General features: G+C 44.0%; 1 protein-coding gene across 2 annotated transcripts in view; it reads right to left on the bottom strand.

The window, feature by feature from the left end:
• Nucleotides 1–240: 240 nt before the first annotated feature.
• Nucleotides 241–20,595, bottom strand: part of LOC144828970 (kinesin-like protein KIF17) — a 1,092,500-nt gene continuing 1,072,145 nt past the window's right edge. For both annotated transcript variants that reach the window (XM_078687639.1, XM_078687640.1), the window contains exon 11: nt 241–1,905. In XM_078687639.1, coding sequence (XP_078543765.1) covers nt 1,639–1,905 — 267 coding nt within the window. In that variant the 3' untranslated portion in view covers nt 241–1,638. The remainder of the gene's footprint in view (nt 1,906–20,595) is intronic.

The following is a 20,595-nucleotide window of genomic DNA, read 5'->3' as shown; positions in this document are numbered from 1 at the left end:
TCAGTGTGGTAGCAGAAGCAGAGAACTATCCTTTACAACATATGCATTACCTAACCACATACGAATGTGGCATAACTAATGTGGGAGGAGTACTGGCACAATTTTATTTACATATGCCAAAATAAAGTTCCAATGTCAGGGATGAAAACATCAGTGACAGGAAAAAAAGGTAAATTACTTTAAAATAGCCCACACCGTAAGTCCAAGACGGGGAAAGAACTGAATGGAAACAAGTGGAAACTAGGAACATTGAGGGGTTTACACCTACTGATGTCCCCCTTTTTAATTTTTAAAGATACAGCAATTTCTGGAGAGCAGTTACAGCTCGAGTTAGGGCAACAGTGTCTGCCCATGATTTCACTGTCCTGAAGACCCCAGAGCTGTGTTCTCTGTTAAATAAACGAGAAGGCCAATCCCTGGGGCCGTACTGTATCAGAACCAAAACTTCAAACAATATCATGGAAGCAAACAATAACAAATGCTATTTTTCGAAATGCCTGTACCTCTCAAGGTACGAAAGGACACATTGTGCGCTTTTACAAATTAAATCTAGCTCCAAGATGAAAATGTCATGCAGAGTACATGTTTACATTTAATTTCAAGTATATTTTCGTCTTTAACAGCTCTATTTGTAAAAATACATAAAACATTTCAGTCAGCATTTGTCGTGAAGATAAATATTTGTAGATATCATTCAAAATGCCTGGTTTCATTGGGACACTGAACTAGAAAAAAACTAAGCAAATAATTGCATTGACAAGCATTAGAGGTGCATGTGTCAAAATAAATATCAAAAACGCACGTGTTATTAAAAGTTATAGAAAAAACAGACCCTGAAAGCAGTTGTTTCTGTCTTGTGCTAGGTGTCTTGTGTAATACCACATGATTTGTTGACCTTGGAGATCTGATGAAGCGCTTGTAGCTCGGAATAGTCCAACAGTATCTGACAAGATACGGACATTTAAAAAATAGATTTGTCTTCAGCAGTCCTACCCACTTTATTGCTACTGTGTTTTTTCACAATGAGGTTTCAGGTTTGGAAGAATGGCGGGCAGAGTGTTCTGTCAAAAAAGGTTTATTACTGAAGCATTCCTTTCACTTGGTTACAAAATTCTTCAATAGGATACCAGAGTATCATGATTCTTTGCTAAAACCAATTCTATGGTAGGAAATGTTTGTTCTAACAGTATACCTTTCATGAAATTTGGCATTAAGATAGATGTTGCCAAACGCTTGAGCGTGTGCAATCTTGTTTCCATTAGCTGATACATTCAAAATTTACAACCTACAGATTGAGTAGAATATTGCTAACCTTTACATGATAAAAAGCAAACAACATTTATTATACAGAACTAAGCAAAGTACTCAGGCTCATCCATGGGAGATGTGATGGACTATAAAAATGACAAAAATATTTCTTTTTGTGACTAGAATCAGACAGTGCATGGGCACTGAGTTAAGGTTGCTGAACTCTTTTCTGTCGGCTGACAATGTCAAAGGGAATCAATAGAAGAATCATCAGGGACCTCTGACTGCAACATCTGTAGAAAGGATGTTGATGAATAATAGTGACGCCCAGTAGCATGAGGACCACTACCATAGGTAGATTTAGTTGCAAATGAGAGCGTGTTCGCCTGTTTACGCTGTGTAAGGCTTCTCTTCTGCATCAAGAACAATGTCAGGTATATTCCAATATCCTGAGTCTTCATCATAAAAGGAGTCCTGTATGATGTTGTCCACATTGCTGTAATTACACTCTGGAGGAATTAGGCGTTGGAGCTGCTCAATCACCTGCTGGAAGAACTGTGATTCTTGCTGCAGTTTGCGAATTGTGCTCAGGTAGTCATCCCTTTCATGCTCAAATTCAATTTGCAAGTCATTATTCTCCACCTCTGCAGCTACCAGCTAAGAAAAGTAAAGGGAAGAAAAAAAAGAAATACATTAAGATGTCATACAGCAGAAAGGGGACGGAATGGATAGGTTGTTACAGGTTTTCAGAGACAGACTGAATAAGAAAAAAATAGTGAGTTTAAGAAGAAAGTCGTTGTCTTTGACATTGTAAAAGTTAGAATAACGAAATGGAGATGAAGGAAAGAGCTGAGATACCAACAAAGAAAGGAAAAATGTGGTGGCAAGGAAGATGGAAAAAAAGCTTTAAAGAGACCAGGACTTCCACAGGAATGAATGGAGGAAAAGGTAAGGAGGCTGGATATAAGGGAACAACGTAAAAGTGATAAGAGGGAGACAAGAATCTGCCCTTTTTTTCTCAATACATCATCATATGTATTTTGTAAAAAAAATGTCTCTCATTATCAGGTTTTCTCAAACCGCTCTTCCTAGTTGTTGCTTTTCTGTGGAAACCAATCCACTTTATTCTCACTTGGTCTTTTGGTTCAGAACTCTTCACTCCACAAATGACCTTTCTAATTCCCCTGTGTCCTAGAGATTAATTTCATTGTCTTCGACTTAGATCTTGTACATTCACCATTCACTTTGCCAAGTGCCGAAATTCCCACTTTTGTTTGCCAGAACATAGCCAAATTGCACTTTAAAATCTGACTGCAGCACAAACACATGCTGTCCAATGCCTGTGCACTTTTTCGAATTCTCCGCTTCACCACAAGCATCATTTGTCAGTGTCTACGCATCTTCAAAGCCTCCTCCTTCTATCACCTATACAGTTTTCAGTTCTCCTTATTCTTTTGGTTTAATCCCTGGAACTTTGTGCACAAAGCCTTCCATTTAAGCCCTCAAAACTCACTGCTCGCTAAAGTTTAATTTGTGAAAAGGTATCTTTTTGTCTGAGCTCCACTCTCCAGTTTCCCAAGGCCAACCTTTGATGGCACCAACTAAAAATGCATTTAAGAATGTTGGTTTCTTTAGGGGCGTTTAACAAGCAGAATATAGGAAGTTGCTACTGGGCGCATGAGGCATTGTTTACATGTCTGGGCCCAGTTCAGTAGGCTAACGTTCTAGATAGTGAAATATAGGTTAGTAAAGGTCCAGGAGGTACACCTATGACGGTGCAACCTAGTCTGCTCAAGGAATTCTCTGAAGGGGATGAAAGGAGAATCCTTTGTGTGAGTAAACGAGGAAATGTAGTAAACATTTGTAAATATGTCAGTGGTACAAGGAAAGGAAAATGGGCATGTAGAAAACACTTTTAAATGTTTAGTGGTATGAATACAATTAAAACATTCAGAAAAGATGTGAGTACATTCAGAGTGTGTGAAAATAAAAAGCTGACAGTACTATAGGTTGAATACGACTCATCACCATGTTTTTTTGACAGGTGACCACACCGCTTTGCTCCATATCTGTTTTTAATCTGTCCCAATAATGTTTTTGTAAGATCGCTCTTTCTTTTTAATCGGTCCTTATGTTTTGAACAGATCGTCGTCTTTTGATGTTTGATAGGATAATGATAATTTGCAAATCAAGGCTTATAAGATGATACTGTAATGAAATCGAAAGCGTATAAAATCATACGCTAAGAATTTGAATCAAGGCTTATAAAATGACAAGATCAGATCTGTAGATTTTGAGGTGCCTGCCTGGGAATGTCGTTTTTTAGGAGTGTATAGGGACTCTGTAAGCACAATATTGTAGATGTAGCATAGAATTGCAGTAATATTTGGGTATGTTTCATATCATCGCAATATTGAAAAGAATGATAACGTGTTTTAGGCAAAATAGATTTCATTCAATATAAAAGAAGCTCGGAGGAAGTTTTATTTTGATGAATATTTACAATTTAATTGAAAACCTCTTAACATACCAGAAAAACACTGTTTTAGGTATTTACAGTCTCGTTATGTGAAATTACATATATTTGACCACATTTATTGACAATAAAAAAAGATATTCTGGCTTATAGTGGTATAATGAGGTAGTGTTAGTTAACAAATACAATATGCCCCAAGGCATGTAAATCACAGAAACAACAGCAAACATAAACAGCAAACATAAAATCTGGGAAAGTTACATAAAAAAGTAACCACATCTTATTTTTGTTACTCAATAACAATCACGGGTTGCGATTATACATTTAAAAAAATATAGAAAACACATATTTCAGCTTGATAGCGGTATAATGAGGTAGTTCTAGAATACAATATGATCTGAAACATATAAATCACAATATCCAAATTACCAAATTTTCCTTTACATAGAGATAAAAATGAGGAAGGTACTTAAAAAAATCAAGCAGTCACAGCATATTATCATCACCCAGTAATAAGAGGTATGGCCATCACTCATAAAATAATACAAAAAACTATAGGCCGGTGATGAAAATGAGGTAGTTACATAACACAATTGTTTATTTTGTTACCCAGTAATAAACACAGATCTCTAAATTTGCGTGCAGCATGGCAAACAAAATATGCATTACATCAGTTTGATCAGAAAACAAGACATGTGCTAAGCAGACAACCAAGGTAATCTCTTGAATGGTTTTCTTTTTTTGGAGGTTGTACTCTGGATGGAGTATGGGTTCTCAAGTTTAGTCTTTGAGGTCATGTACACATGTTTTTTGAGGGTCGTGCAAAAATGGTGATGCAGAGGGTGACAGAATAACAAAAGGGTGACAGCTCTGCTTTTAAAAAATTCTAAGTAGATATGATGCCCACCCCGTCCTAGCACAGATGGTGGAATGTTCAGATCTGCTAGGCTCTGCATGAAAGGGTCCCAACCGACAGGCACTTTCTTATTAGAAAAGGAGTGTGTTTGTGCCACGCCTCTGACCAAGTAATGAAGGTTTGAGCCATGTATGACATTACCTTTATACAGAAGTTCCTCTCTTCATTCCAGCAAGCTATGTCTTTATTTCGCTGAATTTTTTTAAGGAGTAATATGGCTTTCTTTTTGTGCAGAGGGTTAACATTGTCAATGATTTCATGAACTAGATTAACAGTTTGTGATTCTGGTTCTTTGACGGGTGGAACTGGAGGCACTTGTCTTTCAGGCACGAATAAAGTTGGGCCCTCTTTTTCCATTTTACCGTGATGGACAAAGTTCAGATACTTTTGAAGAATAGAGGTTTAAAGCTGAGCCTTCTTGTGAACAGGTAAATCACTATGCTGTAGAATTTCTCACATCTCAGTATCCAGAAGTTCTGTGGCGGTTTTTCTAACCTGGGTATCATCGCTTGCAGGGGCCCACATTCTGTCTAGCTAATGTTTAGGAACAAGATAGATTTTTTCAATATATGCCTCACCGTCTGAGCAGCAGCCCTGTGAGTAGCGGAACAGCCAAGCTTAGCTGCAACCCTATGAAGCCCACAGACTGCTTGACAAGACTTTTCAGTTTTAATAGATACTCTTTTATTGCTCGGTTTTTTAACAAGATTACTTTTCTCTTTAAGCACTCGGATTTGCTGAGAACTCAAAGGCGCATTTGCCCTTTAAGGTATTTAGGGCTATCTCGGAGACTGCGGCTACTAAATAGTCATATGCCGAGAACAAAAGACTTTTCCTTTGTTGTGGGGATGATGAGACCATCAGTCTTAAGAGAGATAGAGTGTGCATTATCCTTCTGGACATGGTCATCAGGAGGTAGTGCTTTAAACTGGTGTGTGGCTTTCTATTTCAACATCTTTTTATAACCGGGGAGGACGTTTTCAGAGTATAAGCAATAGAAATATCCGGTGGGAAAAGACCTGTCCTCAATCTGTAATCCTCAGGAGTGCCCATGTTTAAATCTACACAAAGATACCCACAGGGTCACTGAGTGGCATCCACAAAGGCTTCAAAAAAGAAACTAGGGCACCCAGGGTACATGTGTTTGGCTAGTGTCGTTATTAAAGTTTGTCTTGAGAGTTTTGAAAAGCACCATGTATTTGGTGTTCAGAGCAATGGTTTGAGAGCTATTACCTTGGCAGAGCACGTTCTGCACAATGTATAAACTGATGAGATTCGGAGGGTGAACATACTGAGTAAAAGCTTTAATTTCAGAGCTGTCTCAAGCAGAATCCATTAGATCATCTACAGTTAACATAATAGCACTAGATGGTGGAAATAAATTGTCATCATTTAAGGCCTCTGGGAGCCTATCAACAAATGTAAGGCGTGGAAACCTTTGTGAGAGTTCTTGATACAGCACCTGCCAGCAGGAATAGGCCCATAATATGTTGGTGGGTGGCTGTGTCAGCATTTGATGAGCATTTTCCAAAATTTTTTTTTCAAAGCAACTTTTACCAGGATTGGAAGGACCAGCGAGGATGCAGAAGAATGGATGCAGTAAACAAATATCCATACTTTAAACACCCTATAATGAACATATAAACCCTAAGCAGAAAGCCTTTTCTCTAGCACTATTACTTATACAGCAGATGTAGGACTTTTAATAGCCCTATTGTAGAGTTTTATAGTCCTCTATAAGAATGCGCTTATCTTGTACAACCCTAAATGTTTTGCGCAGATGGTGTGTCTCACTATCCCAGCGTTTTTTTAATTCTTACAATGCTGGGGTGTTGCACTACTAAGCATTCCTCTTCTGGAACACATTCACAAGGGTGCAGACCTCTTCTAGTGACATTCTATGAATTATTCTGAGCTCCCCAGGCAGGCTGAGGTTAGTGCTCATTAATGTATACTTACGGCCAACCCGAAACAGGCAAGAGTCCTCCACCCTAGATAAATTATCATCATTTATATCCACAGTCACTGACTATGACATAGTGATTTTGGCTGGTGATTTAAATTGTCAGTATGAACCATTGAGGGACCTAGAGGCTGACGAACTCAACAACGAGGATCTGCACTGAGCCATCCCAGTGGCCAATGCACAGCCAGTATGAGCATGGACACCATTAGTTGTCCAACTGAACACCCTCACACTGAATTACTCGCTTAGGGCGTGTAATGGGCGTTTCAACACTGGCAGTCCAGCAAATTTCACCTATAACAGGTTGCGTTTCCCTTCAATTCTAGATTACATTATGGTGAATACTAAATCTTGGCATCGGTTGGCCAACTTTAAGATTGCTCCCAGATTTGATAGTGACCATAATGCTTTAATTTTAGAAATGGACTCTCCATATTCCGGAGAAGCCCTTAAGGACCAACCGTTGAAAACAGCAGGGCCAATTCTCACTAGATGCAGGAGGAGAGTAAGATGGGGCATCATTTGCAAATCCCAAGATAGACTATATTTACTCTATCAAACAATCTTGCAATATCTGGAGGTTGCAATTCAACTAGGTGAGTCCGGAGATTCTGTCTGTCCCCTCAGTAAAATAGCAGAAAATCATCAAGGATTAGTGGCGGCTCTAGCGGACAGCTTTGTAAAAATAATACAAGTAAAGGCAGGCAGTGCTCCTAGACATCTTTGATACAGTGCCAAATGCTGCAAGGCTAAGACAAACCTGCTGACAGTGATCAAAAGTAATGATAAGCTGGCGATAAAGGGCTACAGGATACTATATAAACTCGAAATCAAACAAGCAAAAAAGGAGTGGGAATTAGAAAAATGGGATAGTCTGAGAGATGCCCTAAACAGGAGGGACATGCGGACCTTTTGGAAACTAATAAGCTCAGACACAATGGAGGATAAACACGCCTTTGAACCAAACTTGGGTGCTGAGGTCTGGAGGGCACACTTTCAGTCACTCTACTCCAGGGAAGAGGGTGCCCTTGAGCAAGCTGAAATCTTCACTTCTCTCCCACATCTAGTCAGTTCAAAAACTCCGGCAATTTCTCTAAAAGAGGTTATGGCCGCAATTGCCCGAGTAATACCTGCTAAGGCCCCGGAGCTTGATAAGATCCCCGGAGACCTTTACCGAAATGAACCTAGTGTCTGGGCTCCTTATCTCTGGAGCATATTTCACACTATACTACAGGGAATGGAGATCTCCATCACATGGCTAGGGGCTGAATTTATCCCTATTTACAAGAAGGGCTCTCCCCTCCTTCCTGTAAATTATCGGCCCATTAGCCTCATCGATGTTGCACAAAAAATCTTCGCCCGATTGCTTATGGACCGTTTGCAGAATTGGATGGAGGAGTTTTCTATTCTTACCCCCTATCAGGCCGATTTTCGTACTGAAACATCCACAATTGATCAAGTTTTCAGGCTGCAACCATTGCACTGGAAAACAGTAATCTTGGAGGGAGGGAGTCTCTATATGATTTTTGTGGACCTGAAATCGGCATTTGATTTAGTCACCAGAGAAAAATTATGGGCTATTCTACATGAGCTAGGAGCGCCTCCCTATTTATGTGAGATTCTGAAAAGACTGCATGTGAACAACTATGCCCAAATTAGATTTGGAAAAAATGGAGCACTCAATGACAGCATGCCCATAGAGAGAGGTGTGAGACAGGGGTGTGTTTTAGCCCCTACCCTTTTTTGTCTCTTTATAAATGGCCTAGTTGAAGCTTTGGCAGCCGGAGGCGATCTAGATGCACCAAAACTAGCGGGCCACAAGGTATCTGCCTTGATGTTCGCAGAAGATACCCTCCTGCTGTCAAAATCACCGATGGGTATTCAAAGGGCACTGGATATTTTTTACCTATTTTGTATGAACAGGGGCCTGGAAATAAATACCCAGAAAACAAAATATATGGTGTTCAATGCAGGCCACTCAAAGCGTCCTAACCCACAACTAGCAGGAGAATCTTTAAAAAAGTCACTGTTTGTGACTATTTGGGCCTAACCCTCAACAAGAACATGGAGTGGGGTGACCAAACCAGGAAGGTTTGTCTAAAGCTGATGCACACGTCAGGGGGCCTAGGGAAACAGCAAAGGAAGTGTGTATGTAAGAAGCTGGGGCCGGTGCTGGAAATTTATAAGGCGCAAGCTAGAGGGGCTGCTTTGTACGGAGCCGAATTATGGGGCCATAGGCCGACCGACCAACTTGCAAGGATTGTAAATTCTTTCCTTAGACAATTGGTGGGCCTTCCTAAAAGCACTCCTTTAACCCCGCTCCGAATGGACTTGGGCGTAAGCCCAATGGCACAGGAGGTAGCACTCAGACCCTTTTTTACTGGCGCAGAATATGGAGCACCCCAGAGCTATCCACCTATAGGGAGGAATTGAGGGAAGTGGCCAATCACAGGAGGGCAAGCAAAATCTCCTGGCTCACCCACATTAAGAATTCCTTTATAGCCATTGGAATGGGAGACTTATGGAATAGCCCAGAAGAAAGTTATTTGGTTACACCAAAAAAAGTCCTGATAAAAAACTTTAAGGACTATCACCTAAATTTACGCCAGAGGGGCCTCTGGACAGGTACACTTTCTACATCTTTCCTAGATGTAAAATTCTCATACCTCCTAGAACTTAGCATCGACAATATACATCCCCTTCTAGCCAAACAACTCTACATGCAGTTTAGGCATGGCATACTCCCCTTACATGCTGTCACCCATAGGTGGAGGAGTAGCCAGATGAAAGCTTGCCCGTCTAGCAAAAACTGTACAGAGACTGACTTGCATGTGTTGTTTTTTTGCTCTACCTACAAGGCAATAAAGGCTTGTTGGCTAAGACAGCTTTGCAGGAACCTTGGAACCTCCCACTGCCTACAGGCCTATAGAATTCTGAAATATGACACTGGCATGCCAATTGTTTACTCTGTGTCCCGTTATCTTTTTTCAATGTGGTGTGCTCGGCGTACAGTTGTAAAGAAAGTACAAGCTTAAACTGCCCATTCCCCGTACTTTCCAAAGACCCCGGACACCTCATTTTATTTACTTACACCTCTTAATTCATTTGACTTTGTTTTTTATGATAAGATACTTATTGCCTAGCAAACTTTTTAATCTTTTATCTTTTTAACTTTTTTCAGCTGTTTTTATATTCATGTGTATACAAACATTTCTATATTGATAAATTGCAATGATTTCGAAAATGTTTTATATGTGCTTTTATGGTCTTGTGAGGCCGAAATAAAGTATCTTTTGACTTGACTTGACCTCTTTCAGAGTGCTTAGCATATTGAGTAAGCAGCTCTTAAGTTTTGAAAATATACTTTTTTACTGTTATACATTGAGGGTGATACCCTTCACCTTCAAGCAGATTTTACCGCCTGATAAGCAGTAACTGTAGGTTTTGGGGATGGCTGAGACAAATTGATGTATTGATCTGCAGGTGTTTTACTAGTGTGTTCCACCACATAGTCACCTAAAGGGGGGTTAACTTCACCCTCTTTGCTTACAAAAATTACAGAGTCAGTGTCATGGTAAAGACAATGGTCTTGAAGCAACTCTAGGAGCTTGTACAGCTCTGATCTGTCACAAGTGGTGGTAAAACTGGCAATAAAAATGTTGGTGTTGCATGAAGGCAGGTAATGCTCTTTGGTATACCTCCAGCACACACACACGGGATCAACATCTATAAACTCACAAGATGACACTTTGCAGTAGGTAGTAAAAAAAAGTACTTAGCAAATTCATCAAGCTCAGTCAATAAAGCAGTTTCTGAGTGGTCCTCTCTTTGGCCCAATTTTGCCCTTAGAGAATAGGAGAAACAGTTTAGCAATCTGTCTTTTAGTGGGGTTCACACCTATGTTACTAGCTCGTAATCGAATATGCTCTTCCTGGAAATATTGTCTTCGGTACTTCTGTATCACTGGTACACCACAGGGGTTCAGTGACACAACATTGATGTAAAAAATATTGAGTAAAAAATATCAACTCCTATACTTGAACAGGTGAGTACAAAACTATTGACAAAAAAATATCAATGTGGCAGAGGTTGCCCCAGAAGATTTCACAGAATCTGGGGTCCATAGAGGAGAAACTTTCGGCTGGACTTAGGAGATGTCATGCAACAACCCACAATACACATATCCCAGGAAACATCCACTGATAGACCTGAGGGGAGACTCCCTTAGAGAGAACCCCTGGTTGCTGGCTACTTCTGTTCCCCAGACCCAAGGTGGAACGTGTAATGTACATGCAAGGACACTGGTGGGAAACACAAATCTGCATAAACCAAAGAGATGGGGGAGGGGGGTGAGTTTGCCATATTGAGGATGAATTTTTGTGAGCGTGATCAATTATTACAGTTGTAATGTTTATGGCAGGTATTCTGTCGCTGAAAAAGAAACAAATTGAAATGTTAAAAAAAAAAATATGTAAAAAAATAGATGTATCAGATATTGACATTTCTATAAATATAAAATAATATATATCAAATATTAAATATAATTTTAACAAAATAAAATTTCACATACATTTTTAATAAAATATAACAAATAAGCTTCATAAAAAAAAACACACACATAATAATTTAGCCATATATATTTACTTTAAAACAATTAAACTATTATTTTTTATTTATTTTACAAGTTTAAAATAATATAAAAAATAACAATATATATTGATTTAAAATATAAAAATATATAATAAATTAAAACATTAAACTAGTAAACAATTTTTAAACTTACATTTCACAATACAATCAGTGCAACAGTAGGGAAAGTGTTGGATAGCAAAGGGGTAAAAATAACTATTCCCACTCCAGTGAGTGCAAAAGTAGGGTAAGTGTTGGATAGCGGACGAATTAAATTTACTATTCCAACTCCAGCGAGTTCAACAGTAGGGGAAGTGTTGGGTATCTAAGGGGTAAAAATTACTATTCAACACTTCAGTGAGAGCAACAGTAGTGAAAGTGTTGGATAGTGGAGGGATAATAAATACTATTCCCACTCCAAAGAGTGTAACTGTAGGGAAAATGTTGGATAGCGGAGGGGTAAATATTACTATTCCCTCTCCAAAGAGTGCAACAGTAGGGAAAGTGTTGGATAGCGGAGGAATTACATTTACTTTTCCATCTCCAGTGAGTGCAACAGTAGGGGACGTGTTGGATAGTGGCGGGGTAAAAATCACTATTCCTACTTCAGTGAGACCAACTGTAGTGAAAGTGTTGGATAGTGGAGGGGAAAATACTATTCCCACTCCAAAGAGTGCAAATGTAGGGAAAGTGTTGGATAGCGGAGGGGGGAAAATTACTATTCCCACTCCAGTGAGAGCAACAGTAGAGAACGTGTTGGATAGCGGAGGGGCAAAAATGATTATTTCTACTTCAAAGAGTGCAACAGTAGGGAAAGTGTTGGATAGCGGAGCGGTAAAAATTACTATTCCCACTCCACTGAATGGAACAGTAGGATAAGTGTTGGATAGGGAGGGCTAAAATGTTTCATTCCCACTCCAGTGAATGCAACAGTAGAGAAATTGTTGGATAGCGAAGGGGTAAAAATGACTAATCCCACTCCAGTGAGTGCAACAGTAGAGAAAGTGTTGGAAAGCGGAGGGGTAAAAATTACTTTTCCAACTCTGGTGAGTGCAACAGTAGGAAAAGTGATGGATAACGGAGAGGTAAAAATGACTATTCCCACTCCAGTGCGTTCAACATTAGGTAAAGTGTTGGATAGTGGAGAGACAGAAATTACTATTCACACTGAAACAGTTAAAACAAAAATAAAAAATATTAAATATAAATATATTAAATATATAAGAAGAAAACATATTGTAATATTCATTACATATAACAAAAACCCACACATATATAAAATAAAATAATAAAGACATTTATAAAAAATAATTCTTTTAAACTAGAAAATATTTACAAACAAAAAAATTAACACATACATTTATTAATTCGATTTCCTAACCCCTAACAAATCACTTAAACATTTTTTATTGCATTAGCATAATTAATAATCAATTAAAAAATATTAATAAAAACTAATAAACGTTAATGGACTACACACACTTTAACACTATAATATCCACAGCACACACCTACTTTTAAATTAAAAACTATTACTATTAACACTAATAAAGTAATTAAAATGTATTTAATACCCACCCTTTACCCCTTTAAAAATAAAAACACACAAAAAGTGTGCCAGCTGGTCACATTATCCTGAACTATCGGAGACAGCTGGGGCCTTGGGGTGCCTCGGTGGGATCTTACCCGCCCGGAGACCACCAGCGGCTAATTTGGATCCCCTGTAGCCCGGGAGTGCGACAGACTGGGAGTGAGCTCACAGGCAGAATGCACGCCAAATGGTGGCCCAGGACGTGAGGGAAGCGGACCGGAGCTGAGGAGACATCGCAAGACCAGCTGCAGGACTAGTAGCATGGCAGAGGAGCAGACGGCGGAACACATCTGCTGAGAGACGGAGCAAGTGGCGGTGCAATGCTCCGACAGCACCGCGGCCGACCAGCGACTGCAGTGCGCTTCCACAGGTATTCTCCAGTGCTTGGGAGACCAGGGGCTCGAGACCCGAGACAGCTGAGGTTGCACGGAGAAGTGGAGAGGGTGGAAGGCAGGAAACGCTGCTGCTCGCTGTCCACCGACTAGTTGCGATACCGGAGATGGCCGTCAACAGCGGGGTGACGCACATAGCAGTTCAATAAGGCAGTTTTTGGCCAGGCACACCAAGATGGTGTGACGGAGGGGCGGACCGCGATCCAGGCAGCAGAGTACCGGCACAGCTTAGAGTGTGTGTGCCCCAGCTGCCAAGGAGAAGAGCGCTGAGAATCTAAGTCTCCCGGTCGCGTGAGCAGGTGGGACCTGGAGAACACAGGTGCCTCATGGGGCAAGTGCAAGCAGGAAGGGCCGGAGTAGTGGAACCGCTGGGACCGTGGAGCCCGTATCGGGCTATGGGGTGAGTGCCTTGGCTGCGGGGGCGAGGAGAGGCGGCGTTCCAGGCCTCCCGGAAGTGAGTACAGGTTGAGGCTGGAGAGCGCTGGGACCCTGCTGCGAGTGAAAGCAGGAAGGATAAGAGTGGTGAAACCGCTGAGTCCCCAGGAGCCCGACTCTGGTAACAGGGTGGGACCCAGCACTGGAGACGACGCAACCCCAGAGGAGAGACACAAGGAGGGTCAGACAGTAGGTTCGTCTGAGTTGACCCCGGAGTTGTGTGAATCTGCCCGGGGCTGGTACTTGCGAACTTGGGACTGAGTGGTACCGGGAAGGTATACACCTGGGCACTCTTAAACTGCAGAAGACTGTGTTTCCTGAAGTGGACGGCTTTGGTGAGGCTGGGTTGCTACTACCTGTTGCTTAATAGAGGGCAACAGGCCGTGTTGAGGTCATTCTAAACTGGAGTAGGGCGAGGATACGGCAAGCCCGGGAAACACGGACAAGACCATAGGGTTGATATTACCCCCCTCCTAAGATGGGAAAACCCAGGGGAAAACAGTTGGGACCCCCCCTGGAACCGGACAATGCCTTACAGGAGCAAGAGCAGAAAGAATCTGGGAAGGAGCCCTCAGATAACCCGGTCCAGCAGCAGTTGTCCAAAATACTGGAGGCTATTGCAGATACTAAATCAACACTGCACCAGGACATACGCACAGTGACAGTGGGCCAGGGCCTGCTGAGAGCGGAACATGCTAAATTGGCGGACAGGGTGAAGCTGACTGAATCCCTGGCGGACATTACACCAGCACAACAGGCATTGTCACTGCAGGTAGGAGACCTATATAACAGGATCCACACATTGGAGAAGAGAGCAGAGGACGCGGAGGGGTGGAATTGAAGGAATAACCTGAGGGTCCTGGGTCTTCCGGAAGGAGTGGAAGGGGAGGACATGCTCAAGTATCTGGAGAGCTGGCTCTGGGATGTGGTCGCGCCGGACGGTTTGTCACCGTTCAACACGCTAGAGAGGGCGCACCGCGTGCCATACAGGCCGCCAGCCTCGGGACGGCCCCCACGGCCGGTGGAGGCCAGGGACACCCTCTTGCAAAAAGCTCGAACCGAGGGACCCTATGTGGTCGGGAATAGTAAAGTCTCGCTGTTCCCGGACTATACCTTGGAGGTCCAGAAGCCTTGTACCTCATTCCTGGAAGTTAAAAGAGCCCTGTAGGAGGAAGTGGTCCAGTATTCACTGATGTTCCCGGGCCGGTTGCGTGTCATGTTGGATGGGAAGACACACTTCTGGAAGACCCCAAAGCTGCATGGGACTGGATTGAGGCCTATAAAACGGACAGCCTACCTGCATCGCAGAAGATGGCAGCCTCTGCCAAGGAACGAGAAACTTAGGAGATGACAGAGGCGGGGAGTCCCAAAGAAACCAAGCTCCTCTCAGACAGAGAAGGAACGGGCTACGGCGCTGAAGGGCAGTGGCAGCTATGATGCAGGGCAGGAGATCATCGTCAGAGAAAGGTTCTGGATCTGGAAATAGGACTGATGGATCTGATTCGGACTCGTCTCCCAATGGAAGTGTAAAATTGCCCTCAGTGACCCCAAACACGGCCGATAAGATTATTTAAAGTGCAGGCTGTCATCTCTCTGCCGTTTTCTCTATTTTGTTTTTTGCAGTCTTGCCCTGTCTCTTTGGCTCTGTGGTTCCTGTAGGGGCGGGGAAGGCCCCTGGGTGCCGGCCGGCCTGGCCAATTGTTGCTGTGGTGCCACATGCATGACCTCATTGTCTCGTACTGACCATTTAGGTGATTGCCACGCTCCCGCTAGGTCCTTAAGCGAGCTGCTTTGGGCCTTTACTTACTGATGCAGTTCTATCTGCGGTTTGGGCAGATGACCATTGCCAGACCGTTCTGGATTCGGGGAGTTGTTTTATTAAGGGGATTTTTTGTGGTTGACTTTTTGTGTTTTAAGTGCGGTGGTGGGTGGGAAGGGACGCCTGAGAGGGCTACCAACTTGGAGCGGAGACGGGAGAGGGGGAGATCCTTGATACTATATTACCTAACCATACTGCGCTAAAGTTTATACCTTGGAATATAAGGGGGATGGGGTCCATGTCTAAGAGACACAAGGTGTACACATACTTAAAGAGAAGGTATGTTCATGTCGCCTTTTTACAGGAGACCCATTTGATCGGTAGTGAGGTTTAAAACTGCGCCAGAGATGGAGGGGTCGAATGTACGCTACTACTTTTTGGGCATATGCCAGAGGGGAGCTGATATTGGTAAGACGTGGGGTACCCTTTGAACACATCAGCACGAAGATTTATAGTGTGGGCAGATATGTATTTGTAACTGGGAGATTGGCGGGGAGAGTGGTAACTTAGGCAGTGTATATGCACCCAACATAGAGCAGGTGATGTTTCTCAATGCCCTTTCAACCCGTATTGTGTGGGAGGGTATTCAGTGATTGGGGGTGACTTCAATTGCATCGCAGACGTTGGGGCGAACCGTTCGCATCCGCCTCTCTCGGGAGCACAGACCTACTGCGTGGCAGCAGGATTCCGGGGTTGGATAGAACAATGGAACCTAGTTGATGTTTGGAGGATACAACATGTGACTGACAGGGAATGCTCATTCTTCTCCCCAGTGCACCAGGTCCACACCAGATTAGACGCCTTCCTGTGCACGCCGGCCTTCAGTGCCTCTGTCACACACACACAGTATCTGGGCAGGACTATTTCGGACCATAGTTCACTGCTTATGACACACCAGCCTTAGGGAAACGTCCCCCAATCCCATTATGGAGATTGAACCCCCAGGCACTTGAGGATGTGCCTTTCCGAGATTCTCTCGGGAACCTAATTGACACATATTTTCCAATAAATGGCAACTCAGCGTCCTCGGTGTTAATGGAATGGGAAGCTTTTAAGGTGGTGGTGAGGGGGCACTGCCTAGGTCAGTCGATTGGAGCTAAGAGGGAAATTCGACAGGAGCTCTTGGACCTAGAGCCCAAGATCCGACAACTAGATAATGCCCAAGGACGGGATGCCACTCCGGCGGCACAACTACATGAGGCTCACGTGAACTATAATGACATATTGGAAAGGTTGAGGTGCCACAGTCACAGGGAATATTTAGATAAAGTACAGAGAGAGGGAGGGAAGGCCAGCTGCCTGCTAGCGTGGCTGATCAAGCCTGAGAGTAGAGGGTCGTCGATCACGCAGATTCGGAAGACTACAGATGAACTGGTTTACGGCCTTGACGCCATCAATAACCTGTTTCGTGTGGCTGTACACCGCTCTGGTGGCGGCCTCCCGTTCCAGTATCCAAGACTTCCTGGACACGTTGCCACTTCAGGCGTAGGACGAGAAGGAGCGTAGGGACCTAGGGGGTCCGGTGACACTGCAGGAGGTCAGGGTAGCCTTAGCGGAAATGGCGACTGGGAAGACACCAGGGCCCAACAGCCTGCCGGCTGAATTTTATGCACGATATGTGGACCAATTGGCGCCACGCCTAGTGACCCTATATGCTGCGTCATTGCGACTTGGTGGCCTTCCTGAATCCACTCAGAGTGCTCTGGTAATTCCCCTCCCCAAGACTAAAGAAAATAGTGCTCCAGTTACTTAGTATAGACTGCTGTCTATGCTTAATCTGGATTTTAAGATTCTTAGCAAAATATTAGCGATCCGACTGCTCCCCCATATGCACTCCATCATACACTGTGAACAAAATGGGTTCATTCCTTCCCGGAATACATCATACAATCTCCGCAGGCTGTTCTCAGTCCTTTTCCACGATGAAATGAAAACTACACCTACAGCGGCTGTGCTCTCGGTCAATTTGGAGAAGGCCTTTGATACGGTCAGGTGGGATTACCTCTTTGAGGCAATGATACGGCGCAGACTGGGGGAGGATTGGGTGAAAAGGGTGGCGCTTCTCTATTCATCCCCTACGGTGAGGGTTCGGACCGGGAAGACTGTGTCTTCTCAATACTCTATACAACAAGGGACCCGACAGGGGTGCCCCCTCTCGCCTCTACTGTTAGCCGTGGCGATTGAACCTCTTGCAGCGTTACTGCGGAAGGGCGGGAGGGTATAGGTCTCCACCTAGATGACGGATGCATGCTATCTCTTTGTACATGGATGAGCTGTTGGTCTATCTACGGACGGAGGTAACGGGCACTGCGACTGCCCTTTCCCTTTTGGAACGGTTTGAGGCTCTATCAGGCCTGCGGGTTAAGAAAAAGAAAACATATCTCTTTCCTTTGATGGGACAGACCCCTCGTCTGGTGGAGTTATCGGCAGACATTAATTGGGCTCCACATTCCTTTAAATATGTGGGCATTCATGTCTACCGTTCTATGGATGACCTGAAAGAAGAGAATTTGGGAAGGGCACAGAGGTCCCTCCAAGCTTGCGTGACTTTCTGGCACACTTTGCAGCTGCCCATTATGGCGCAGATCTCTTTAACCAAGATGGTCATGTTGCCGAGGCTTTTATATTTTTTTGTAAATTTTCTGACCTTGATGCCAAGGATGGTTCAGATCAGTGAATTCATTATTGCGAGATCTAATATGGTGTGATGACAGATGAAGAATTTCCCTTAGGACGTTACAGCGTCCCATGACGGAAGGCTGGTTGGGAGTGCCTGATTTTGAGCTGTATATGTTGGCCGCCCAACTGCAATGGCTAGCACAATGGGTGGAGGGTGTGAATGCAGAGGGTACCAGGTTGCTGAATCCCAACAATAGGCCTGAATTACTGTTAGCAAAAATGTTGAGACCGGTGATGGTCGCTCCATACCGGGCTCTGCTACAGCTCACAACCCTGAAAACCTGTAGGCGTTGTGAACGTAAATTGGGGGGGGGGGGGCTTCGTGGTACACTCCCACCCTGCCATTAGTTGAGCTCCCACATGGGGAACCTCTGACGCCATTCACGGCTGAGCAATTGACAACATGGATGGAGGTAGGCCTAGATACCGTGGGCAACTGTTACCAGGATGGCTCCCTGGTCCTGTTTGCTGACTTGGACAGTTACGGTGTTCTCCCGGGACAGTTACGGTCTTCTCCCGGGACAGTTCTTACATTATGAGGCCCTGGTACGTACCTTTGAACAGCTATGGGGGGCAGGCGCAGGGAAGAGCCAGCAACACACCCAGTATTACATGCGCTGATTACTCAGGGCACCGCGGGGCACCAGGTAAATGGCACGATGAGGCCTTGGTCAGTGTGTCCGTTGCTCCACTGGGGCAGCTCCACTGGAGGTGGGAGAGGGGGATAGGTAGAGCGTTTACTGAAGCAGAATGGAGTAAGGTCCTTTGGTCCCCCAAGAAGATATCCCGGAATACTAGGCTCAAGTACACGCAATTCAATTACATACATATGACATATATGACTCCACACCAACTCAATGTTATCGATGTGGGTGAAGTGAGGAAATGCACGAGGTGTAAGCAAGCGACTTGGAGCTGTGATATCATCCACAGATACTGGGAGGGGTATCTTGCCAAAATCAAGGAGGTACTGGGGATGGTATTGGAACCCACGATTGAAATCTGCCTGCTTGGCCTCTTCCGACGACTGATTAAACGGAAGGTTGGGAATAGACTAATGGATTTGGCGTTGGGGAATAGACTAATTGATTTGGCGTTGGGTCTGGCCAAACGTAGGATAGCTCTGGAGTGGACATCACCTTCTGGGCCGCAGGTGGCTAGCTGGAATCGAGATGTCATTATTTATGCGGAGAGCAGAGCCTTAAGTTGGAAGGAATCGAGGGTCATTCAGAAGCGACATATAGCAGACCTCTGGCAAGAGGCCCTGTCGACCTGGGAGAATCCAGAGCAAAGGCAGGATGCAGGGGAGGAATCCGAAGGACAGTGGGTAACCCTTGTCTTGGGATAACATTAGATAGGAACAGACACACCCACAGCGTACTAAAAGGACTTTACAGACCCCAGATTGCGTTGCGGGAATGGACCTAGAAAGGGAATAATAAGACGAAAGAGACTCCCCTTAGAAGTACAATAATTGGCGTTTGTAGCTCACAGTTATTACACAACATTCCCATGAAATAGGCTGCTCCAAGATCCCCCTCTGCACGAGGTTTTGTTATTTGTTTAAATGTTTTAAAACAGGAAATGGAACAGATCATGACATTGCCGAGCCCGGGATACGGCTAGAGGCCGCTTACTGGGATAGGACCGTGAAGTAGAAGTAAACATCTTCCATAGCATGGCTGTATGTATTACAACAGTGGTTCCCAAACTTTTGACTCCTGAGGACCCCTATTGAGTCACTACTGGAAGCCGAGGACCCCCAAACAATTTGTACGATTTAAATTTCAAACATTAAAACAGTAGTTTGAAAAAAGAATACACACTTGTGCACACCAAACAAACACTAGAATCTCTAAAGATCTTAATATTGTATATAGGAAGAATTAGCAAAATCGAAAACTTTCAATGAAATGGTTAGTGCTGCATCTCGGCGACTATCTTTTCAATATTTGGTTCTAATTCGCAGATTGAGGCTCCTGCCAGGGCTAGACTGGAAATCCAATGCAGCCCTGGCAAATGTTGTCAGGCCAGTCCCAGTACTAAGGGGCTGATTAGGATGGCGGATGGACTTTGCCCGCCAGCCATCCCTGTGGAAAACGGGACCGTCTGCCACGTGAGCGGCGGTCCCGCCATGCCAATTATGAGGCGCCCACCACACTGGAGGGCGCATCATGCATTTTTAACATTGCCGCCCGCCGCAATGTTAAAAATGCAGGCATGCATTTGCATACACAAAGCAGCAGGCACCGCGCGGTGCCTGCCGCTTTGTATATGCAAATGCAGGGGGTTACTACAGGTACCCTCCATGTCCACCCCCCTACCGCCTTCACCATGGGGGCCCGCAGGGGGCCCCCAAAGTAAAGACCGCATGCCTTTCCGTGGCGGCATTGCCGCCACGGAAAGGCATCTGCATGAGGCCATCCTAATATGGCTGGCGGTGT

The sequence above is a fragment of the Lissotriton helveticus genome, chromosome 4_1 (genome assembly GCF_964261635.1).
Source record: "Lissotriton helveticus chromosome 4_1, aLisHel1.1, whole genome shotgun sequence".
In the NCBI taxonomy this organism is placed as follows: Eukaryota; Metazoa; Chordata; class Amphibia; order Caudata; family Salamandridae; genus Lissotriton; species Lissotriton helveticus.
The sequence above is the reverse complement of the archived record's forward strand: the minus strand, read 5'-3'. Positions and strand labels throughout refer to the sequence as shown.